Here is a 25,507-nt window from a genome sequence, read left to right as displayed (position 1 = left end):
CTCTGTGGTCATCCATCCATCCTTCACTCCAATCCCACTGCTCATTTCCCATGTAGCTGACTGACAGGCAGGTTCATATGCCCTCAAGGAGGCCACATGACCCCCTTGTGGGTGGGTGAGAGGTCTAGTTAGGGCTGATGTCCCCAGGATGTGCAAGAGTGAGTATGTACCAGCGGTGTGACAGTGCTCAGCGACGTGAACTGAGGCTTGAGCAGGTACCAGCAGTCTTGCCTCAGGGTCGCTAATCCAGTCACACCGCTGGTGTGTATGTGGAGCCTATGTGTACGGGTGCTTATGTACAGTGCAGTCAGAGAGTATTAAGACTACGTCACATTGATGGTTTTTGGTTGTGTTATCTCCAGCTCATTGGTTCTGAAATGAAACTGTGACCATGGAATTAAAGTGCTGACTCTCACCTGTAATTTGAGGATGTTTACTTCCATACAAGTGGTATCTTCACTGCTTGGGCTTTGACTGCATCCATTTTAACTTATTATCTGATCTTCAGTAATTAAAGGATGCACTCAGTTTGGTTGATTGGTTAGTTCGGTGTTTGACTTGGGCAGTCACAAACCATTGTTTGGCCAATATCTTCTTGTCTGTATGTTCAAGAGGATTATAATGTTCTACAGTTGTGGTACAGAGGGCCACAAATTATACACTGTTCACCCAATATGGATGTGGACCCTAGGCCTGTGCTCTATATGTGTTGTCATATCTTAATATCTTCCCAACATTTCACCAGGCTATGCTGTAAATGATGGAATTTAAGACCCAAAGCAAGAAAATAATTCTTCAGTTGGCCACGTTCCCTGCTGCAATAAATTCATTTTATTTTCAGTTTGACTTTTCTGTCAATAAAGGAAGATTTTAAATTGCAGAATTCAATTGTTTGCCTACAAGTATAAACCAGCCAAAAAGTAATGCATTATCCTCTGGTTTAGTGTATATATGCTGGTCTAGTAGTAATCATTCAGATTTTTTTTGCCAAGAGGACAACATATGTGTTTTGTACAGGATGACTCTGCCTCCCACTGTGAGTGTTCGTTCAGATGCTGATACTTGAAGCACACATGCCGGGGTATGGCTGGGGTGTAAGTGGGTCACCCTGGACAATAACATTTTGATATGTTGTGCTTTTGCCACAACTTTCCTGTAGCAAACAGTGCACACTATAAAACATCTTGTTAACAGAGCATCTCTGAGTCAGTTTGACAGAAAAAGGAGCCAGAAACAATCATTTCTAAATACCGTGGTATACCTTAGTACCTTGATAATGCCCAAGCTGGGCGGACAACCAAATCAGCCTCTTAGTCACTGCTTCAGTTCAATTGTATTTTGCTGGCAGATATCCAAAAAATAGTAAGCTTGATACAGTAAGCTTGCTTTAGTTGTCTAACACTTAATTTCATTGATTTTATTATACTTATATTATATAGTATACTTTATTATACTATTATACCCACAAGAATGTTTTCAACCCACTGATAATTTAGCTATATTCATGGTGTAGCAGTCTTCATGAAAGTGCTTCCTTCCTTTTTTTTTTTTTTGTTCCTTCCTTTTTCTGAGAGGAGTGGTCAGAACTGTCAGAGGTGTGAGAGACATGTAAAGGAGTTTCAACAAAAGAAACACAACTCAAGGCATCTCTTACCACCTTGAAATGTCAAGTTTGTGTATCAGCAGCCTGATATATGTTTAAAACGCAGTAAACCTTTGCAGCACTTCACCTGTCTAATTTACTCTTTAATTCACCTACAAAAAGTGGTTCAAATGTTCAGACAGATATTTACACCAATGTTTTATCTAATTTTACTATCTCAACAACTTTTCACTCATTTAACATCTTATCTGTCTTGTCTTGCTGCCTTTGCTTCATTCATAGAGGCTTGGTCAACAAATGAACATCTGCCATGTATAAAAGTGCAATGCACAGCTCCAAAATGTACAGTACCTGTATCTGTAAAGTGTCATTGAGCAGATAAAAAGAAGTGTCATTCATTAATCGAAGTTATATTTAAAATTTTACTTCACTGCTTCTCAATATCCTCCCCGAATATGTATTCTTACATGCAATATATCATTATTTAATAGTCAGAGATTCTCTTTTGTTTTTAGCCATAATGTTGAACCATAATGCCTGTACCGATATGCTGAATTTAACTCAGCATGTTGGTGTCATCTCAACCCTTTAGGCGTTTAGGCTTCCAGTACCACTAATCCCTGGGTTTTTGCATAATCATAAGCCCTACAGGAAGTATTCCTTGAGTCAGTTATGAATGCTGAACAGAGTCCATAAATTCTACTGCCTTAGAGAGGCTCGTTGGACTGGAGTCCATCTCATCAGATTTCTTCCTTTACTTTGTGATTTTTGGCCTTTTACAGAGCCGGTTAATGGGACCACTGCACAGGCTATTATGCATTTTATTCTGTGGCTTATAAGCGTGTGAACCCATATAGTGACAGTGAGTACACTGACATGGCACTCAAATGTGAGAAAGGAAAAGCTTTGGCAATATAAGAGCAATAATCCTCACCATCACTCAACCTATTCAAACTGAACTGAAACTGAACTGAAGAAGCAAAGAGCCATTCAAAGCCATTTTGCTCTCCATTTTTCCTCAGTGGAATGAATGTACACACTGCTATGTTAATGCCCCCCCCCCTTTCTTCCTCTTTACTTTTGCTCTTTTCTTTCTTTATTCTTCAAGCACTGAAAAGTTCAGCTGCCTTCCATGAACAGAGACGGAGCTTGGAGCGAGCACGGGTGAGTTTAGTTTATAATTTATAGCTTATAATTCTCTGTCTAGGCCTTAACATGACACACTATAGTGACTCTTGAATAACCACGTAATATACAAAGACTGGAAAAGAGAAATAAGAGCTGAGATAAGACCATGTGTACAGAAAATGAATTATTATGAATTATTGGACTGTAAAGTGCAATATATATAAGTATCCACCAAAGCAGGAATTTCTAAGAGAGGCACTCCAGTAATTTGTTTATTCGAGTCAGTTGTAACACATGAACACCACATGTGGGAATACTAGTGAGAAAGTAAGCGAAGAGGTCTAAAAAGTTAGCTAACTTGTTGACAAAAGAGCCACTAGATAGATGGCTGGAAGGATAAATAAATGAGACTATTAAACAAAATGGATGAATATTAGTTTAAAGTAATGGATGAAGTAGGTAGCTAAAGACGGATAAATGATTAAAAAAGATAGCTTAAAGTAATGGATCACTTTGATGGTTGGAATAATTAGCCAATTAGTTAATGGCTACACAGTTCAAATATTTAGCTAAAACCAAATGGTTAAGATAAACAGATAAATGTATAAATAAGATAGCTAAACATCAATGATAGATGGTCAAAATAGTTAGGTAGCAATAATGGATGAATGGTAATTCTAAATGGTCATTAGATAGATAAGATAAACAGATAAACATAAACCATTGAAAAAGTGAACTGAAAATAATGGATGAACTGAAATAAATAGCATTCTCAATGTAGGAGTACTTTCTGGGGGTACACCTAACAAAAAGTGGTTTGAGCTATGAACCTAAAAAGAGCCAGATGAAAGGTTAGTGAGGAAACTAATTATGGAAAAATGACGATGTGGTCTAATAATTTTTTTCTCTCTCTTTCTCCAGACTGAGGACTATCTCAAGAGGAAGATCAGGAGTCGACCGGAGCGATCTGAACTGGTTAGGATGCACATCCTGGAGGGTCAGTGCTACATAGGACTTCCTGCTTATCTGGAGCTTAGGCCAGTTTGTCAAATAACTTCTAACAATCCCAGTACACTGGTAAAACTTTTCCATTATGTGGTGTTTGTGTGTTTCCAGAGACCTCAGCAGAGCCGTCACTGCAGGCTAAGCAGCTGCAGCTGAAGAGAGCTCGCCTCGCGGATGATTTGAACGACAAGATCTCCCACCGGCCGGGGCCCATGGAGCTGATCCACAAAAACATCCTACCTGTTCACTCCAGTATTAAACAGGTCATCATAGGTGAGTGCTGCCATTGTCAGCAGCTAGTCAGATTTCAGAATTTGGTCCCAGGAAAAAACACCTGAGCTGACATTTGTAGCCTCTACTGAGTATCCAGGCTCCTCAGGTCTCTTAACTGTATCTTCCCATTCTTGTGGACACTTTGACAGAACATTTTGGCACAAACATTCACTTAGACTAAAGGATGAACTGATTAGATTTTTGTGCTCAAAGGTCAAAGGTCAAGGTCACGGGGACCTCACTAAACACTGTTTTGCCATTACTCAAGACTTCACACAGCAATTATGACAACATTTCTCACAAAAGGTTAATATTTTTTTATGACTTTTACATAAACAGGGATGTAATCTGAAACTAGTCTGAGTGGCAGAGGCATATAACTGTGATGGCGGGTATTGTAGTTTTTCTTGGTATACACAGTAGTTAAAGTTAAAACCATGTTCAAAAAATATGGGCTTGAATACACAGAATAGATTCCATTCACTCCCACAGGGTGTCTGAGTGACACATGTAATCCATTCAAATCTATCTAATATTTCTATATTTTTCCACAAATGAATCGGTTCTTGGTCTGTTGCCACTTTCAGCTGGACTACAATTAAATCCTCTCAGAATGACTTCTGACTGGTGGAGCCATTATAAGCTTAACAATAAGCATTCAATTATTTATGATTGATTACAATAAGCCGACCACAGGCCTCTTCACCTTGAACACCAACAATACCAGCAATGTGGCAGAAACAAGCTACAGCAGAGCAGCTGTAAGTGCACAGATAGCAGGAGTTCTATTTGTGCTTTTATTCAATCCACACTTGTTAATTTATTTGTGTTGCTATTAGTCTCATGTAAGAGGCCTTTTGCCTTGTCAGTGCTATTCAGTCATAACGAACAAATCAGACTGTATTATCATTAACTGTATCTTTGATGTTGAATTAAATGAGTTCAAACTGAGCTGAAGGAAGAGTGAATGTTGGAAAGCGTTACTCCAAATAAAGACTAATGTTGCACATTGCCAGGGTGTAAACATAGATAATAGTTTCCTAGCTTGTTAGCTATAACAACGTTATGAGCCTTTATTTCATAGTGGCCAATTAAAATCTGCTTTTTGTTGCTTTTCTGCCCCCTAGTGGCCCCAGAACTTCAGAACACACCTTTAAATAAAACATTCCCTGTATGCACTGTTTTTAGAGGAGGTTATATAAATTCAAATGTGCAATATATCACAACACACCCACACTTTGAGGCTCATGACAGGATATCCCTCCTGGCCCCCTCCTCCAGCTATTATGAACATACTGATGTTCCCTCTCAGGTGCCTCAGCTGTGCACAAACAGGCACCCACACATGCCTCGCCACACTCACTTCGAACAAAGACACGCATTTATGTACACAGAAGCACCTCACACACCTGAGCATTCAACAAACTTCGAAAGGCCGCTGCTGTGAGTTTAGAAAGGTTAAACTAGGATATAGTAAATCACGCATGGCCTCTCATCCCTGCTTGACAGACACATAGTGAGGAAAGACATCTCTTTATCTCTGCTGTCAGTTTTAAAAAGCTGTTAATAAAACCCCATTATCTTTTATTAGGAGAATTACATGCTAATTGAAGAGGTGAAACTAAAAACTAAATGAATGAATGTGAGTTTACTCTGTTGTAATTTGGGCATTGTGACAGATATAATGACCCCAATTTCATCGTTTTCCATTACAACATCAACAGTAAAAAATAAAGGAGCAGAACTGTCTCACCTTTATTGTATACCCTTAGTCCAGTGGCGGTGTTGTCAGACATTAGAGGATGAAGTTAGAGACGGTGGCTCCATCTGCTTGACTGATGCGTGGAGGGAAGATTGCTGAGATTCAATAAGATGCAGTGTCAGTGGATTATCCATCTCTGTCACTGTGTCACAATAAACACAATTGCATTACCACCACTTACTGTAGGAGCACTGGGAACACGAGAGTCACACAGTGTTGACATGCAAAGATACAAACATACAAAGCACAACACACAGACACACACCGGCACAGCGCAGCAGTAGGGAATTCATCACATTATTGGATCCGAGGGTATTAAATCAGCCCCATGTTGTCTTTTCATCATCACCCGCTGATGGTAAATTAATGGCCAGCGGTGTATTTTACATAGCTGTCTGCTGCAGCCCATAGCAGCTCCTGTAATTAAATAGCACACCCCCACCACCAAAAGAAGAGGCTCTATACTAGTCCAGGGATCCTAGCAGGTACCTTTATTCCTTAAATCCCTGTAAAGTCTCATAAGTCTGCATAATAATGAAATGATTATATGATATCCCTGAGGGAAAATTAGCAGGAAGACCACTGCTTTGATTCTTTGCTATGCATATTTTGTTTTTTACATACTTTTCCTGATACATATATATTTCCATTTTCATCTCATGAAGATCATTTTGTAAGGAGAATATTATAAGTAGCACAGGAAGCTGGCATCGGCACGAGGAACCATGACATAATTAACAGTTAATACATTCATAGCATAAATTACACAAATGATCCCCCAGAATTCTCAGCATAACATCATTCCTCAGAGAGATGCCATCTGTCATAAAAACTGCTATGAATGAGGTGGCTGGATTTATTTGGCTGAGCTGAAAGTGAATTTAGATATATTCCAACTATCACTGGGATAAAGCTTGGCTCATCCTGGCCACACCACAGGCAAAAGAGAAGATATCATCTCATCCTATAAAACTGGCTTTCATGGGTATGATGTGCAGGTCAGGTTTTTAGGTTGTTGTGCAGCTGCCATCGCATTCTGTTCAGGGATAAATGCACTGGTTGACAGTTCTGGAGCAGACACTGGAGAGGAAGCCTGCTGTGTGTGTTTTTTTGTAGTATTTCACACAGTCAGAGAATCACTGACACACACATGCAGTGATGTGTAGTAGGAGGCACTGGTCATAATTTTGGCTGACTTTGGGGCTGCTCACAGAGTGTTCATTGGCACAGTCCAGAGAGTTGGGGGTGTAGGGACGGCACTCACACTCAGGCAAGTAGAACGTTTTGTTTACGTTTTTATTAAATAAAATAAATATCATTTCTTTCTTTCTGCCTCTACCCAAAATCCCTCTCCCCTCACAGAGACACAGTTTCCAAAGGCTTCAGGGGATAACTCATCATGTGATGAGGACAGTAATGACAGTCTGTCTCCAGAACAGCCAGTAGACCAGGAGTCACCCCTGGACCAGGGACCCCTGCCCTCTCCACCAGAGACACTGGCAGAGAGCAGCATCCCGTCTCCCACGCAGGTAGGACCACTCTGGAGAGAGAAGATGGCAAAAGCAAAGTGTGTGTGTGTGACGTTGTCTGCCATGGAGATGAGATTGTAAAACTGGAGTTCAAAGACAACAAAGTAAACTCAGCATGTCATCTTACTACTGTGGTACAATGGAAATGTGCCACAATTGTAAGGCTATGGTGAAGCCATCAGTGGTCAGTGAAGCTCAGTCAGAGTATGTTTCAATCTTCTCAATCAGGTCCTTCCTCCAGCTTCTCCTCTCCCATCGCTCTCTGGATCCTCCCCTTCATTGAATTTGAGCAATGGGATGGCAACACCATCTGCCCAGAAGATGGGCGCTACCTCTCAGATGAAGGTAAATGATGTCTCTCAAGGCCAACCAAACAATAAAGGTTTAAACACATCTTAGTCTATAATCTGGAAAATAAATTCTGTTTGGACTGTGCTTGGATTCACCATTTTTTTAAAACCGTTGGTGAGCTGTTGGTGGTCAGATTTAGAGCTGCTGTGACCAGTAATTTTATATTGATAATGGAACAAATGTCTCAGTGTAATGTGTCAGTTGTAGCTCAAAGAGATGAACAGAACCTGAAACAGATAAAAACATGAGACAAAACATTTTTTCAGCTACAGCAGTCAGCTCTGATAAGCCCATTTTAAACTACCCATGAAGCATTAAACAGCAGACAGACGTAGTTAGTGGTTAGTTAGTTAGTTTTATGTACCAAAAACCAACTAAATGTAGTTTACATCTCCTCTCTCAGGCTTCTCTCTGTCAGCCAATCAGAAGAGAGGTTCTCAGCCTCTCTTCTGATTGGCTGACTGGTTTTCTGGGTGATCAAATAAAAATATTACAGATTTCAGGTAAACATTCAGAGAAACCAAATCCTGCAAGGTTGGATGGAGGCTCCAGGTGCGCAGGGCTTGGGCCATGGCTAAGAGCAGTGACTGCTTTGTTGTGACATCACAAAGTTACAGAAGTCCTGACGGCTAATTTTAAGTCACAGTTTCTGAATATGGACTGTGTGCATTTCTCTGTGGACCGTGCTCTTTGATACTCTCACAGCAGACCTAGTGCTTTATAGTCAAAATCTAATTTTATACAATATGGGACCTTTAATGCTAACATTGCTTAGTTTCTGCAGCAAATGTTTGCCAACACATTCACCATATCAACTTTTATAGGTTATGATATGCAAGTGTTGTGTTTACAACTTGCTGTGCTGCCCCCAGGTGGTGAGAAAATATATTAATGTAGCTTTAAAGTTCTTTGTTATTCTGACATCATATAAAAAATTAGGGCTCAAGTTTAATTAAAATTTGGACTATATAATTATTAACATTAGTCCTCTTCTGTTTCAGTCCCAGCCTAAACCAAACTCTGACCGTTCTGCCCAGAGACACAAGAAACCCAAGGACAACAAGCCAAAGGTAGAATTTTATTTCGACTTGTGAACAATGCAGTTGCTAGTATTAAAAGTAAATATTAACAATAGTATTCTGATGAAACAGTACATCTAAACATAATAGGAAACAAATATTAACTATTAAAGCAGCAATGTAGCTCTGAAATAATGATTTGTTATATTGTTAATGTGTTGCATTCTAGATAAAGAAGTTAAAGTACCATCAGTACATCCCTCCTGACCAGAAGGGAGATAAAGAGCCTCTTCCCCATCTGGACTCTCCTTATGCCAAAATGCTCCAGCAGCAGCAGCTTTTCTTGCAGCTCCAGATCCTCAGTCAGCAGCAACAGCACTATAACTACCAGACCATCCTGCCAGCACCAGCCAAGTGAGTGACACTGAATATGAGACAACCAGAAAAGTAGGCACTTCTTACTGCTCTTTGATATTTTCAGGAATTTAATATAATTCATCTCGAGGGAACAGGGCAGCAGTTTATTACAACACCTCAAAATTCAGGGTGGAGCTGATATCTTGTGTAAAGGTCTGAATTGTATTTACTGTACTAGTTAAAAGACTGAAGAGATCACTAGCCTTTTCCTCCATCTGCTTTTCTACTTGACAGACTTCAGAAAAATCAGCAGTCATCTTCCTCTTCTTCCTCCAGTTCCATGACCACCTCCTCTCCACCTCGACCTCTTGCTGCTCCCACCACTGCCGCCCCCATCCAGGACAGTCACAGCCATCAAAGCTCTGCTCTTTTAGCTGGGACCAAACCAGTGTCACTACCTCCAAACCTGGACGAGATGAAGGTTTGATCACTGTCACTCATCATCTCATTTTCATGTTGTGAGCAGTGCTGGTGATGGTGGGACACTGTACATCATATTATAATAAATTTTCAGTCTAGAATGAGCCCAGTGTGAATCAACAGCTCTGTCTTCTGTCTGCAAGCTGTTGAGTCGATGTAGTAACTGGTGGATGGAAGCGGATGTAAAAAATCCTTTGTTAACAAAACATTGCAAAGTGGACTGTCAACTCAGCTGACAGGGAGAGAGACAGTGATGGATTACTCTGTCTCTTTGTTTTCTTCCTTCTTTTTCCTTTGATCCTTTTCAATTTTCCTCTCATATTTATCCTCATCTCTTTGCCTCTCCTCGCTGTCTTGTCCTTCAGTCTCAATTTCTCTTTTACTCCATCTCCTGTCAGGTTGTGGAACTCAAGTCCCAGTTGAAGCTTCGTAGCTTGCCGGTCTCTGGCACCAAAAACGACCTCATCGAGAGGCTGAGGACCTACCAGGAACTGAATGGAGGCAGTGACACTACCTCCTCTCCAACAGCAGGGGGTGCCACAGGGCCAGGGGCTGAAGGAGCAGGAAGAGCCTCCAAAACTGCAGCAGCCACCACCACCTCCACCACCAACAACAACGCATCACACCAACAGCAGCAGTTTCAGTTTCAGTGCCAGCAGATGTCCTCTCTGACAGGTCAGTGAGGTGACTGCAGATTGATGATTTCCAATGAGCCCCACTTATAGACAACACATGCATGCTTTTGTTTGTAATCAATGCAATCAGAGAATTATGTGTTGGTCGAGGGGGATTCCCTCTTCAGCAATTATAGCCTACACAAGAGCCCCACTATAGTGTGAATTGCTATAAATCAGTTGTTAAAAAACAGAAGAAAACAATATAGGAATTGCCTCTCAAATCACCCTTTCCTAATCTCTGTATAGCTGATGCAGGCAGCAGTGGGACCCCGCCTATGACCACTCCTCAGCAGCTCATGACCTGTGGTGGCACCACCTCACCACCACCCATCTCCCTCACCCCCTCTGACCACCGGCCAGCCACCATCAGTCCAGAAGACACCAGCTTTACCAGCGACCCTCTGGGGGAAATGGTAGAAATATGTTTCTTTGTGATATGTTGCATTACTCCTATACAACCCCAGAAGCATATTGACATTCCTCACTCATTTTACATATTTGAGTTGGATATTGAAACACATAAACTGCCAGGTACATGAGGAGCTTGCATCAAAATTCACTAAAGATATAACATTAAACCCAGATCTGTTGAGTTTAATTCATAATAATGTTCTTCAATGTTCCCTTTGTACTTAATAGTTGTATAAAAACTATTCTTTAATGTGATAATTGTATTTAAGTGTGTATTATATATATTACTTAATAGTGTCTCAAGAATGTCTTAATATTGAATCTTAATAATGTCTTAATGTAGCAAAGTCAAGTGCACCTAAGTGTAGTCAAAGTACAAAACTAGTATGTTGGAAATACCACAATCAAAACTTATCCATTTTAACCGTACTATTGTTATGGCTAGAGGGATGTTAGTGTCAGTCTTTTGGTCAGTCCACCGCTTTGCTTCAGACTGACCTGTCTCAACAATTATTGGCTGGATTAACAAACTCAATCAAGTGCTTGCATTTATGTTTATTCTTTTTGAGGTTTCCTATGATTTCCTATTTTTAATTTTCTCTCTTTCTGTCTAGATGAGCTCCCCTCTCACTCAGCTGAGTCTTCAGTCATGTTCAGCTGCTCAGCTTCCAACGAATATTAAGGAACAACCCCCGTGCTCCACCCCAACGCCTTGCCGGTTCTCTCTGCAGAAACCCTTCCCGGTCTCATCAGCTGCGCCCACCACTACAACCACACTTTCAGTACTGAGTATTGACAAAGACAAGATGCTGCAGGAGAAAGACAAGCAGATAGAGGAGTTGACCAGGATGCTGAGGCAGAAACAGAGGCTGGTGGAGTTGCTGAAGATGCAGCTGGAGCTTGGGAAGAGAGGAGGACGAGTTTCAGAGCCAGTAGTTCTTGTAAGAGTAAAACAAGAACCTCCTGATAAGCCCAATGTCCCTCTCTCATCTGGCCATCCTCCATCGTCCCCTCAAACATCATCATCATCATGTGACATGGATGTCACCAAGGTTACTGTCAAGCAGGAGGCTGCTGAGACAGAGGAAGTTGAGACAACTATGCAATCACTGGACTCTCCTGGAATACCACAGTCTTATTCCCAAACTCAGGAGACACAGCGGCAGATTCAGCTGCACATCAAGCCACAGACAAAAAAAGACCAACGTGTCTGTCTCCAGCAGGCCACTCTGCAGCTGGCCCAGCAGCAGGCCATACAGAAACTCTTGCTAAAGCAACAGCAAAACATTCAGAAGCAGCAGCGGACCACTCAGAACCGCAATCATCAGGCGCTGGACAGTCAGCAGAACCTGCAGAGACTCTCTCAACAGAGAAAGAAGAAATCTCACAAACAGCAGCTCAAACAGCAGCAGCAGAAGCAACTGTTGCAGCCACAACAACAGCACCAACCGTCGAAACAACATCAGCAGCAGGTGCAGCTGAAGCAACAGATTCTAATGAAGCAACAGAAGTCGGTGTTGCAGCAGCAAATTAAGCAACAGCAGCAGACTAAACAACCACAACAGATCCAGATACAAACCAAGATACATCTGAAGCAACAACAAGTGCTAGTGCAACAAAAACAACCGGTGCAGCAGCAGCCACCACAGGTGAGGACTGACTTTTACGATATCTACAGCACATAGTTTGTGTCCAGAACTGATCAAAGCTAAGAATATTCTTTTCAACAATGCACCGCTCTCTATGATAGAAGAGTTAAAAAAAAAAAAAGATAATTCTGCATGCAATGACAGTTAACATTCGATTGAATTTGTATATATCATTTTTGTGTGCTGGTGTGGACATAAAAAAAGTCAAATGTGCACAAAGCAAGATTTTTCTTCCAAAAGCTACTGTTGGTTTTGTGCAGGTGTCTTCAGAGTGCGTCAACCAGCAGTCGGGCTCGGCCCCCTCTTACCCGGTGGATCTCCTGAAGAATGATTCCACCCCAGCCCTGGTCACGGACAGCAACGGTAACCACTTCCTGATTGCACTGACCAATCACATCACTGAGAACCAAAGGCCTGACGCACCTGAGGGAAAAGCAACCAACCATGTCACCCTTCAGGTAGAAAATCTCACTTTCAGCAGGTTTTTCTTGTATGAAGCCAGATTTAAATTCTTAATTTGTCTGCACCATTAATATCAGCCATACCAGCATTATGAATGGTTTAATTTAACATTGCATTGTATAAGTAGCTATAGTAGTGTGTGAATGCCAAGGCTGATTCATAAAAATTTTTCTTATTACACACAGTATTTTACATTATTTTACATTACTTACAACACTGTTTGTTTTTTTCTTCCCACTAGCGACTACACTCGACTCCAGCCAAGCTCCCAGGCCATAACCCTGTCCAGCTGCTCAAAGCTGATGATCCATCCAAACAGAGCCTGCTCATGGGACTTCAGAAACAACCAAACACAAAGGTGAGGTTTAGATCAAGACACTGGTGGTCTGACTTTGCAGCCAGGGTCAAACTAGCTGAAGTAGCATTATACAACAGAGACATATTGGGAAGAAATATCATTGTAAAGTATAATAGTATGATTCTCCACCATATGCAAATCAGGATCTTTTACTTTCTTAACCTACAATGTAAAGAAATGCTCATGCAACAGAACAACAACTTATCAACAGATTTTCTTTCTCTTTTTATCTCTTTTTATCTCTTTTTTATTTCATCAGTAAAGTCACAGTAGTTTCATCCAAATTGTGTGAGGTCTGTGGATAATTTTTAAGTGCTTTGAGTTCCATTCACCTCTATTGTATTTTGGGCATAAATCTTTAAACCTCAAAAGATAAAGACCAGGCTATCTGCTTGGCTAGATATGACAAGCTGTGAGGAAATGCGTATGTGTGTGTGTGTGTGTGTGTGTGTGTGTGTGTGTGTGTGTTTGCGTTGTTTTGTGATTTGGGTGAACAGATGCCTGAAAAATTCCAGATGGGGCATTTTTGCAACCAGCAAATAGCCACTGACCAGAAAACTAAGGCACTGAGGAACATTTTAAATATTCATACCAGCTCTGTTACACATTGCATGGATCCCCATCATACACTTTATTCTCAACCAAGCCTCAGAGCCTCTTTTTCCATCACAACTGCAATAACAGAGCAGTGTGCCGACGCTCCATAAAGAGAGAGACAGAAACATGAGCGTGAACTGCTCCAATGAGTGCGTGGAAATTAATGACGTATGCTTCTTTGAGACAATGACAGCAGGCCTCGATAAGAGTGTCTGACACTAGCCCGATGCTGATTATTATTGCTTTGCTAATTACTTTAATGACATCCTCCATTACTATGATTTATGTTTTTAAGGGAGAAGGAACAAAGACTCCATTGCATCAGCTAATTGAGATGCAGCTACCTCTCGTGGAGTGCAGGTGTGCATGTGCTCTTGGTCTTCGGGGCGAAGCCTCGATAAATGTCAAGGTTTAGTGGGACCGTGTGTGCTGATTAAACATATTACTGTTATCAGCAGTCTTTAGCTATCCAGTGACATTTTCAGTAGCCTGCTGGGCTGGCAGTAGGCTAAAGTTTAGAACAAGTTTGAGAAATTCTTGGCAGGAGAGGGTACATGTGTGTTGTTGGGTGATGATTTCCGACCAGGGGTACTTGTAACCCAGGGGACATCTGCAGTCACTTGAGGGTACATGGAAAGATTGTGGAGTAGCTCCACAATCTTTGGAAAAAAAAGAAAATAGAACTTCTGATTTATATAGAAAAATTATATGAAATGAACTGTAACACCTGAACACCACATGTTGAGAGTGTGTGACCTGACCTGACAAAAAAAAAGTTGGGACCCACTGTTGTAGGGCGTTACTCAAAACTATTGTAAGTAATTGTCTTAAAAGTAGTACTTCTGCCTTTGAGTACTGTACTTATTTTTCGAACTCTTTTGAATAACTAATGTAGGCACAGAATGGGGGACTTCATGTATCTGTAGACCAACCACAGCAGGGAGCTGCTCAGTGTTTGTCTGCACCACCCAGTCTGCAGCCTTTCTTCAAGGACCAGGACACAGCTCCCTCAGGGAAAAACACCTCATCACTTTCCTCTCAAACTGTAAGTTATCGACATGGATAATCCTTCAGGGTGTCTTGTATCATTCAGTCACAATGTGAAGGATTTCATGATCACTTTGGATTAACAAAAATCCAACTTTTTCCTTATCTGGCTTTGGAAAGTGAATTAAAATGTTTTATTTCTTGTTGTGTTTCTTTCCTTCATTTCCTCCAGGAGGTCTGCTCTAGTCTGGATATCTTGTTTAGTCCCCTGTCTCCAGCTTCTATTAAGACGGCTGCCTCATCGCCTGATAACAAAGTATGATGCACTGCATGTCTGATTGTGTCATTGCACAAACAAGCCATCTCATTCAGACCTTTCCATACCAGGCTGCGAAATGAATCCAATGCTCATAATCCAAAATGTGTGATTTATACTGCCCTTGGGGGGATTTCTTTTATAGTACCCTTTGTATTAAGCATTGCATCATACTGTGTCACATCAAGTGCTCATGTCATGTAGTTACGGTATGTGTTATGTGATTTGAAGGGTAATATGTCGCTCTGTGTGTGTGTGTGTGTGTCCTCAGGATACGGAGAATGAGGATGATTTTATTGACATCATAATGCAGACAGGAGGTAAGATGCAATAACATTGTCTGGTTTCTCATACTGATTTATTACAGTGGGAGCGAGCCCCCACCATGACGTTGAGATGTTAAGATGATCTGTGTTTTTCCTTACAGAAATGTCGACCACCTTCACACCAGCACCAGACCCATCTCTGGACCGTCTCAATCCAAACTCCTCTGCCCCTTCCCCTCCTCCATCCCCTCTCCAGCTGTTGTTATCTCCCCCCATCCCACCCTGCTGTGACATCCCACAGCCCACCCCCTCAGTGCACTCTGAGCTTCAGACTCTGGTCGACGCCGCAGAACAAAAGCAGCACCTCAGTAACGGTGGAAGCGGACGCCTGGAGGACTTTCTCGAAAGCACCACTGGAAAGCCTCTACTTGGGGTGGAGCCTGGAGGCCTGTTGACTTTGATTGATGACCTCCACAGCCAAATGCTGTGCACCCCCAGCATTCTGGACCATCCCCCATCTCCCATGGAGACCTTCGACATGGAAGCTGCGGGCGAGCAAGGTTTGGAAAGTATGGATTGGTTGGACCTCACCATGGGAGGAGCGAGGGAAGAGGAAACCCCCACTCTGGCCCCACTGGCTCCCCAAACGCCCCCTAGTGTCTTTTCCACAGACTTCCTGGACAGTTATGACTGGGACTCGTGTCTATAGCTCACACAGAACACATACACAAAAACACATAATTAATTGCTGAGGCTTCAGTATTTGATGAGAGCACCATCTCTGTATCTTCTCACACACTGGTATATTGAATCTTCAAGCACTTTGACCTTTATTTGCTTTATTTACACACTGCAGTATTGATTTTCATGCAGACACTTATTAGGCAGGTCCTATGTCTGCTCTTGCTTCTCTAGTAACAGCTTTGTCAACATGTTAAAGGGACTTCTGTGGATTTGGATCCAATTGGTGCAGAGGAACTTTGAACTGGGCCATGTACTTGTTAGTTACATATAAATTCATCTTTCCTCTGTCATGTTACCATGGAAATCTATATTGGTTTATTTGACCTTTGTCTAATTAGAATGCAAACTCTTTTTGCTGCCTTTTGCAGTAAAGATAACCTATATTTTACCCCTACAGGCAAAACATATAGGTAATCAATATCCAAAGTTAGGACAGTAAAGACAGTGACTGTCTGGCAACATAAAAGTAGAATGGAGGGTGGAATAGAGATGCTGTTTGCAGACAAGCTGCTCACCAATGCTACATGGCCATAATTTTGAAATACATTGTAATTTGAGATGATACTTTCATGTGTTCTTCATCAGTTTCTGTAACACTGTGAAAGTTACAATGTCACAATGCTGCGTGTTTTGTATGCAGTTTTGTACATATATGTGCAGGCATACAGACAGTTACTACACATTGTATCCTTTGGTATTTAGTAATGATGAAACTAACATTACATACAAACAGCAATTACTGCTTTGGATGTTTTCAGTCTTTTGTATTCGCTCCAGATGTTGTATACATTTCTACACCTGGTACTTGGTTCAAAGGAACAGTACACATCTGCCAACAAAATACAAAAATGCGTGAAATTGCTTTAGGGAAGTCAATGTTTTCACTTATGAACACTTACAATAATGAAAAACTAAATCAAAATCTTTACTTACAGTGTTACATGTACATTTCCAGTGAAGCAGTACAGAGACATAAAATAGATGGTCACCATTATTAGGGCTGTGTATCAGTATTCAGGCTTTAGCTTAGCCGATTCCCAAAGTAACATCTCACACACTTTTTTTATAAGGAAGAAAATCAAGCAGTTTTCAAACAGAAATATATAATACAGATGTATCCACGACATTGCTCTGTATTTGAGTGTATAAAAGCGAATTAATTTGCCTGTTCTTTACGATAAAAGTCATGAAAGTTCATTAACAACCCATCTTTTTCTAAACAAATCTTATCTTAAAATGCTTTATGCAACTGACAGCTCACCAGTTTCTGAGATCCTGTCTTATGCTCCATTCAGTGATTTACTACACAGTCTGCATCAGGTACTGAGGTGTGAGATGTTGATTCCTGCAGATGATGACAACAAAATAAACTTAAATGGTCCAATTTATTTGGCACAATTTCAAAGAGAAAATGAAACTGATATTTCATGTTTTGACCTTTTTCAGAATATTGTTCAACTTCTTTTGAGAATCGTACTTTGAATATGTCCTATGTGAAGCCCAGTGCCTTGATTTTGTTTTGTATTTATATTTCATGTTGTATGAAGCCTTCTGAATGTAAACATGTGGGAGTAATGTATATGCATTATTGCACCTTACATGAACCACACAACTACATCTTTACCCATAATGCTTCATGTTTACTTATATCAGGTTTTGTGGTCATTTAAGACACTTAAGTCTTGAAAACTGCCATACTGTAGTCTGACTCCTTTTCTGTTTGCACTGATAAATGCAAACATTATATAAAGGAAAGTGAAACTCCTGCAGCTTTATTAAGTGTTGACACATGAGTTAGTGCGATGAAATGCTTTCATGATAAGGATTTATGTAATAATTTTTCTCGTTTATTGTAATATATAATTGGATGTCCTGTACTGTATCAGTACTTTAGGCAGGGGACATTTTATTTCCCTCTTTGAGATTTAACACTGCTGCAATATACTAATACACTGAAAATGTATTAGAAAAAGACATGTTTGATAGTTTTTTTTTCCATTTTTTGCTGTAACACTCTGGTAATACAGGTTCTGTGTTCACTGTGACTAATAATGTGATTTTGACAAAAGTCTGTATTGTGAATCCAAAACACAAGTTCATTTTTGATTCGCACCACCTTTTGTATTTATCATGTTACACCTTTTTTTTTTCGATATTTTCAAAATAAATTTCAGTGGAGTTTGCTAGTAAGATTCAAATTGGTTTAAGCCATATTTCGTCAACCATTTGCAAGTTTTACTGGTCATTTTGAAATGTGACAGGGATGCTAAATGGTGCAGCTGACAGTCTAAATATTTTGCAGACTTGTTCTCTTTGTATGAGTTTCTTACTTTAGGTTTTGTTCATCGCAGCGCAACCTGCTTATTTTCAGACTTTGCCCACAGACTCTTGCTGTTTTAAGGAGATAACTGATTCAGTTGATTTTAATAGTAAAAATACTGTGTAAAAAAAACTAAAAAAAATATACTGGGTTTCTAGTAAACAGTCAGGTATCTGTGGCAAACCTTGGCTAAATACTGCAAATTCATTGGTTTGTAATAGTTTTGATCACATGCTGGATTCATCCATCTCTCATATAGGTTTTTGTGGATCTTTCCAAGTAGGATGCAACAAACAAGCTTCAAAATGTCAAAATGAGGCCTTTTAAATAAGCCAGTGTTTTATTTTCTGCTGTACTAGTCTGTATAAAGTCATGGAAAATGTTGCGCAAACAGCTTGAGCTTTTTGCATATTTTAAATCTAAGTATTTCTTTACTAAAACAAAAGACAACAAAAAAAAAACAAAAAACAAAAGGGGATTTATTAATAAAAAAATAAAAGGAAAGTATGGTGTGGTGTCATATGATTATTACAATGGTGAGAAAGATGTGCATGTGCTGCCTACTATTAGTCTTAGTTTGGACATTGGTGATTATGGCCCTTTTATAAATTCATATTTGACTGAAAGCAAAATATTTTGTGTCACCCACCCACATCTTTAAATAGAAAGTGGGAACACTGTCATCAGTTAGGTGTGTGTTTCCTCTGTGTAGAGACATAAGAAAACTCTTGTCAGGTAATTTCCTATAATCATAATAAGCATGTTGTGCAAATTTATCCAACTGATAGATATCAGAGGGATAAATGGTACCACTTTTTGATAAGGCATCATCTCTAAAGGGTTTATTAGCTGTAATTAATAGTTTTATTACTGGTTACCACACTTTCATACCATAGTATCATTCTGTCAAAAATCTTTAAATGTAACAATGCACATTTTGTTTCTACTTTTATCGTGGTTTAGAGAAAGGGTTATTTCTCTCAACAGCTTTAGAAACTCTGTTTCAAAACCACAAAGCACGAAAAATAAAAGCATCACAATTGCGGACCACTAGACACAAACATGTTCAGAAGTTTAGTGAGGGTGAAATCAAATCCTAGTAATAATAAATCATTTACCACTGCTTTATAGATCAGTTACAAGTCAATAAGAACAAATGTTGTGTTGCCAGGCTGTGGGAAAATCCTCCTCTAGCGTGTTACTGAGCTCTTTAATTCATTAAGGAGACCCCTCTGAATGAAAGAGCTGCCGGACATCTGAACCAAAGTCAATTTATCAACTACTCATTAACATCTACAGCAGCAGTCTTGAGAGATTATTGTAGAACCCTTTATTAATGATTTATTAACATTTATAGGCGACTTACTTATGTTTGCTGCTGGCTTATTATGAAATCAGAAACTCATTACCCTTTATTAAGGAATTACTACTTTCATCACTGCAGACTCTGTGTCTTGGAGGAGTCCTCCTAATGAACTGAAGGAATAACAACATGTTATTTTCCACAAATGAATCTTTAGCTATTTTTCATATTTGTTTTGCACTGTTTACAGTTTGTGAACATTACCTGTGGTAGATGGCTGTTGCAGATCTACTTGAAATGATCACACGACACTGACATCTTTGAACTGACAATTAAGCAGGAAGCTTTGATTGAAGAAAAGCAGAACAAAACAGTTTCTCCATGAGGCCTTTGTTTTCTTTTATGTTCCCCAGCGCACTTTGATACAAGAAAAAGCTAATGACATTGAACCACAAAGCTAAACATAATTGGATGCAGTTATGTTTATCTTCACACCCACAACCTTACTGCTTATCTCTGAAGCTCCATTAAGAATCACAGACGTACAAACGAGTAAGCTCACAGCACTGTCAAGCCTACATGAGAGCAAGTAATGCAACCCTGGCACACACGCAGTCTTGTTTCTATCACTTACAATGGCACTGACTCACATTCACTTCCTGGACACTTGCACTAATCCCAATCCTAACCTCAGCTCTAATCCTTACGTAAACCTGACCTTAAACCAAGTCTTCACCTCACAATGTAATGATGTACGTTACGGAGACTTGCTTTGTTGGAAGTCGAGTTCCCACAGTGTGACTGTCACGTCCCTGCAACATAAGTAATACAAGCACACACACACACACACACACTTTGGTGGGTAAAATGTGCTTTGAGCAGGAGGATGACAGAATTGTAGTGTTGTAAAAAAAAAGTGAGTCACAGGAGGGCGGAAAACTAGATGACTGCATGGTTCTGAGGGGTGGGAGCATACATGCACACACACAGACACACACATGCACACATATGCATAAACACAAACATTGTTTCCACATATGAAAAGTAACACACACACACACACACACACACACTAACACACACATCTTTGCCAGACAAGGATATGGGTGGGCATGTGAGGGAGGCGGATGATTGGTTGATAACAATTCTCTAGCTGCTAATGGAGGGGAGCAGAGGATGCCAGGCTAACATCTATTCCACAGTGGGCATCCCAGGCCTCCCACTGAAGCCTAAAACAAAAGAGTGTGTGTTTGTGTGTGAGTGTGTGTGTTTGTGTGTGTGAGTGTGTGTGACTAAAGAGCTCCCAAATCTACATTTTAGCACAGTCATGACCACTGATGTAAGACAGCCTATTCTTGTGTGAATTTAAAAAGCCCCAAACTGCTTGACTTCACTCAGAAAGCAGACGTGTGCGTAGCTGTGGTCATGCCTGTCGTTCTCCACCTTCACTTCTCCTTCTTTTTCCCTCCTTCCTTTCATCCACCTTCCGCTCTCTGGAAACTCACGGAAGTATGGCTCTTCTCCTCCCACTCCAGTTATTAATGACATCTCATTTACTGTAACTTGAAGTGCTTAGAAACTTCTTTGGCTTAATCAACTGTTTTGAAACGCACTCCAGGCAAAGCGGTGTTAAGTCCTGGTTCAAGGTTTCATCTGTTTTGATTGACGTCAGTGTAATTTAGCAGCTTGTATTTTCCTTGCAGGTCAGAAAAACAAACCACAAGTGTAAGATGAGTGGCTACACAGAGGTGCAAACGAGCACACACATATTCAATAACCCACAAAACACACACACAAGCATAAAATAAATTCAGAGCTTTAATGCAGGACTGGGCTTAGAGAGAGTTTTGCTATCAGGCAGCTTGAAGTAATTCTCCAGATACTTTGATGCATCTGAGCACAGCAGTGGGTGGGGGTGGGGGGTGGGGGTGGGGGGGGTTCTACCCGTGATGTGGAAGCATGTCACCATTTGCAAACACACATGGAGAAACACATGTAGGCACAAATACACACAAAAGTAAAGAGGGATTTTTTTCTTAAACACAGGAGTCAACAAATACACAGATTTATTTATAACTCCTGTGAAAGAATGTGAAACAGTTTTTCAACTCAGGTGCCCACATTAAAACTGAAACAGTTTTTTCTTGCTGTTATCATTGATCCAGATTATTAAGAATTCCCTTCCTAATGTGCTTTGGGTTGTGTTGGGGGACAAAATCCACTGTTCACAACATCAATATGGAGCCACAGGAAGTCCTTCCAGCTGCTGGCTGTTATGTATATATAGCTTATATTTATGTATATTAGGTGTATGGAGTCTAAAACGGCCATTTTTGTTTTGTTGATGATCCTGGTGATTTTCTTTTTCAGTTTCAATGATATTGTTTCCAAACTGCATTTTTTCAAGGTCAAAAATTGAATTTGAACTTTTGGCTGCACTTTCTTTTCTCATGTATCTGGAGGAAACTCTTTCACAAACCATATAAAATATTTTACAGTGGACTTGTTATATCAGCCAGCGATAGAAAATAGGAAAGCTGACATTTATGGCAACATTATGCACAAGTACACAGACTCTGAGGGAAAGTCTGCACTTACCTGTTTGCCAGGATTTAAACAAACTCACTTCATGGTGTGTTTCGTTTAGACTAATGTGATAGATGTAATTCAGACTCTGGTGCCGACCAAAACAAATCCGTCCACCTTAAAACGCACTACACCTACATTTTCTGTCATAGGTGATGACTAAGCCTACCAAAACACTGATGTGAAAGCACCCACAGTCACAAAGCACCCAGTATATGAGACCGGGTGTGGAGCTGCTGCTGATTAGATGTGACAGTCCTTTGAAAGCTCAGGTTATTTCAGACTAAACATCGTGACACCTCCATGGTGGATGAGAGAGTGAAATTAATTCGTGGTTAGCAAAGGGGTTAGAATATCTGCCTTCTGAAGCAGCGTCCTTTAAAGCTGAAAGAGGAAACACATAGAGGTAGGAAAAAAAGGGGACTGACAGTGAAATGTTATAGGATGGAAGGAGGAGAGGAGAGGGACAGCAGTGTTGAATACTGTACGACATGTATTCTTAGTAAGATCCTCAAGGTCAAAGCAGTCTCACTCCAGATGACGGATAATATGCTAAATCTGGACCGTTCTAATGGAAACCTGCTGTGATGAAATGTTCATACTGACACACACACACACACACACGCAGCCTTCAGCTCCAGCTGCACGTACACACAAAAATGCTGACAGTGGCTGTCAGATACACATGTGAATGAGTAAAACATGCCTGCAAGACAGACACACACACACACACACATCCACACACACACACACATATATACAGGCAGCCCACAAGACGCACAATCACGCATATATATTCTTATACTTAATGGATTCTTGCCTATGTTCAAGGACAATAGCAATGCACCGGGATCATAAAGAAGAATGGCTGATTCACTGTATTTTCATCAATCAGTCATTAAACAGGACTGTACCCACCCACAGCTTTTAACACTGAAGAGCTGCATGGATACAATTATAAGCTGAGAGAATCACATGACTGCGATGCCTACACTGCCCTATGCACATAAAACCTCAGCTAACTCAAATGGCAACATGTGGATTTAGTGACCTGCAGAGGCAATAAAAAAGGAATTAAAATCTAAATCATATTCATAATAAGTGGCTAGTAATGTGTCGCCACCTCTCAGCCACATCAACATGAGTTCCAGTGCATCCATTACAATTAGGCGCGGTTGTTTCTTTCTAATTAGCTTAATTTGTTAATTAGCTAGCACACATCTGACTGCAGGCTTCATTTGACCATAGCATGACTTAAGGACCAGCCAATTGCATAGTTAAACTAATTTAAGCATCAGTGATGAGAAGCCGTCTTGTGTGCAAACAAGCACTAACTCATTCTGTTTAGTTCCATTAGTAAAATGAATTAGTAGTTTTCCACAGTCACTATGCAAAAAATATCTAGTTAAAGCTGCTACAGTTAATATTTTGCTTGATCAAATGACTGTCATGTGAAAAGGATCGCTCACAGTGACAAACCCACAGAGAATTATCACCCAACAATACAGTTTATTTGTCTGGTGGACACAACTACAAATCAGTGCTAATGTTGCTATGAATCTCCTGGACATGTGAATAGCCAATTAGCACCGGCTCAGAAGTGGCCAATGTCCTTTGTTTGGTGTCATTTGACAGGGCAGATGCCTGTCTTCAAGCTAGAATGATTGACAAAGGCATCAGCCAATAGCAGCGCTGTGTCTGACATGTGGAGAGAAGTGCTGTAAATAAAGTCCCTCAATAGTCTGTAGTGGACTTGCCATGACTATATTTATAACTTGTAATACTTTTATGAAAACCCCTCTTCAACCCTTCATCACCACCGGTTTGCTTATTTTTTGCTGTTTTATAATTCTGGTAAATATGGATAAATTACACTTATGTGCTCATGGTTACAAAGTGTGACCTGGCTATTTGAATTGTGGAGAGTCTAACTGATCTAATCAGGTATAGCATGTCAATATTGACAAAAATTCAAGCATTCGGCAAATTCGGAGAACCTTCTATAAAAACTTATAAAGTTCGTGATAGGGTCGCCGATGACCTGGTGGATTGACAGAGCACAACACAGTGTTACAATTTCTAACAATGAAAAAACTACTGGGAAAAGAACAGAGTCAACAGCAGGGAGGAGGAGGAAGAGGACTGTCTAGATAGATTGATGTAGGGTGTATATATATATATATATATAAAATAGTATATTTGTGTACATATATACAGTGTGCATGTACAGTACATGTGTGTGTGTACAGTGAATCAACAACTACAGTGTTGAGTAAAATGTGAATCTTGTCCACTCTCTTGCAATCAATCTCCCACATGCAGTAATGTGTAAATGTATAATGTGGAGATTGATACATGCCTTGTGCATTTTTCATCATTGTCATCAAAACCTTAGCCACAGTTTACATCAGAAAACAGAGAACAGGGTTATACTGACAACATGGCTAACCATTTTGACTATCTTGTATGTAAACAATGACAGTTTATGGCTTATGAAAGTCTGCATTAATTAAATAATCACTCCAAAGCCTTGTGAAGTTACAAATATTAGATAAGTTTCACCAAAGCAATAGTGTCTCCTTCTGTAGCTGTCTAACCCTTTATTGGATTTTCAAATTGGTGATATGCATATGTCCTGGTGATGTTTTATGGGAGAAATGTGATTTAGTCAAACAGTGGGTTTGATAATTCTTCTGTACAGTGTTTTACACAATGTGTCTATAATAGAATCTCGTATAGAATTTCCTTTAGTAAGATTAGCTCATATCAAACCAGCTAGTTTTCTGTTTGGTTTGTGCTTTTAGTTTTATTTTCTTTTGTTTTATAGATTTTACTGTTTTCTCCCTGTTATAGTTGCCTTGTTAACTGACATATTACCTCTTTTCTCTGTCTTTTATTGCATTGTGTTGTTTTTATATATTCACAGCACTTTGTACCTCTGCTTTGAAAAGTGCTCTATTGGCTACATAAAATTCCGATTATCATTATTACTTCTGCAGTCAGTCCTTCTGCCTACCAGAATGGCAAGTGTTAAAGGCTGTGACGTCAACTGCAGGACCTTAATAGTCACCGAAGGTCCTCACAATAGATAAACACACAGGTACAAAGACAATAAATCCTAGAGTATAACCTCTCCCACAAACCCTGAACAGACAATTAATGTTTTTAACTAGAGTCTACCTTCGGGCCTCAGCGGCAGGGAGGAACTGAGTAAAAAATGTAACAGCGCTGGAGGAAACGCTGACATCACGTCAATTCAACAGACAAAGGGAACAAAGAAAACGCAGTTTAGAACAGAGAAACAGCAAAAGATAAGCTGTGAGA

At 40.2% G+C, this 25,507-nt stretch overlaps 1 protein-coding gene across 5 annotated transcripts in view; it reads left to right on the top strand.

Moving 5' to 3' along the window:
• LOC139618348 (myocardin-related transcription factor A-like) overlaps positions 1–18,166 on the top strand; it is a 43,518-nt gene extending 25,352 nt beyond the window's left edge. For 4 of the 5 annotated variants that reach the window (XM_071474206.1, XM_071474207.1, XM_071474208.1 and 1 more), the window contains 17 exons: positions 2,712–2,767; positions 3,653–3,728; positions 3,848–4,009; positions 7,134–7,300; positions 7,529–7,645; positions 8,653–8,721; positions 8,900–9,084; positions 9,322–9,508; positions 9,906–10,182; positions 10,431–10,597; positions 11,210–12,244; positions 12,505–12,702; positions 12,948–13,064; positions 14,557–14,706; positions 14,881–14,964; positions 15,236–15,284; positions 15,392–18,166. In XM_071474206.1, the coding sequence (XP_071330307.1) occupies positions 2,712–2,767; positions 3,653–3,728; positions 3,848–4,009; positions 7,134–7,300; positions 7,529–7,645; positions 8,653–8,721; positions 8,900–9,084; positions 9,322–9,508; positions 9,906–10,182; positions 10,431–10,597; positions 11,210–12,244; positions 12,505–12,702; positions 12,948–13,064; positions 14,557–14,706; positions 14,881–14,964; positions 15,236–15,284; positions 15,392–15,939 (3,644 nt within the window). In that variant the 3' untranslated portion in view covers positions 15,940–18,166. The remainder of the gene's footprint in view (positions 1–2,711; positions 2,768–3,652; positions 3,729–3,847; positions 4,010–7,133; positions 7,301–7,528; positions 7,646–8,652; positions 8,722–8,899; positions 9,085–9,321; positions 9,509–9,905; positions 10,183–10,430; positions 10,598–11,209; positions 12,245–12,504; positions 12,703–12,947; positions 13,065–14,556; positions 14,707–14,880; positions 14,965–15,235; positions 15,285–15,391) is intronic. The other variant, XM_071474209.1, reaches the window with a different exon arrangement.
• The last annotated feature ends 7,341 nt before the right edge of the window (positions 18,167–25,507 follow it).

This window comes from Trachinotus anak, unplaced genomic scaffold (genome assembly GCF_046630095.1).
Source record: "Trachinotus anak isolate AG129_WGS33_773 ecotype Australia unplaced genomic scaffold, CSIRO_AGI_Tana_v1 ptg000003l, whole genome shotgun sequence".
NCBI lineage: Eukaryota > Metazoa > Chordata > Actinopteri > Carangiformes > Carangidae > Trachinotus > Trachinotus anak.
The sequence above is the reverse complement of the archived record's forward strand: the minus strand, read 5'-3'. Positions and strand labels throughout refer to the sequence as shown.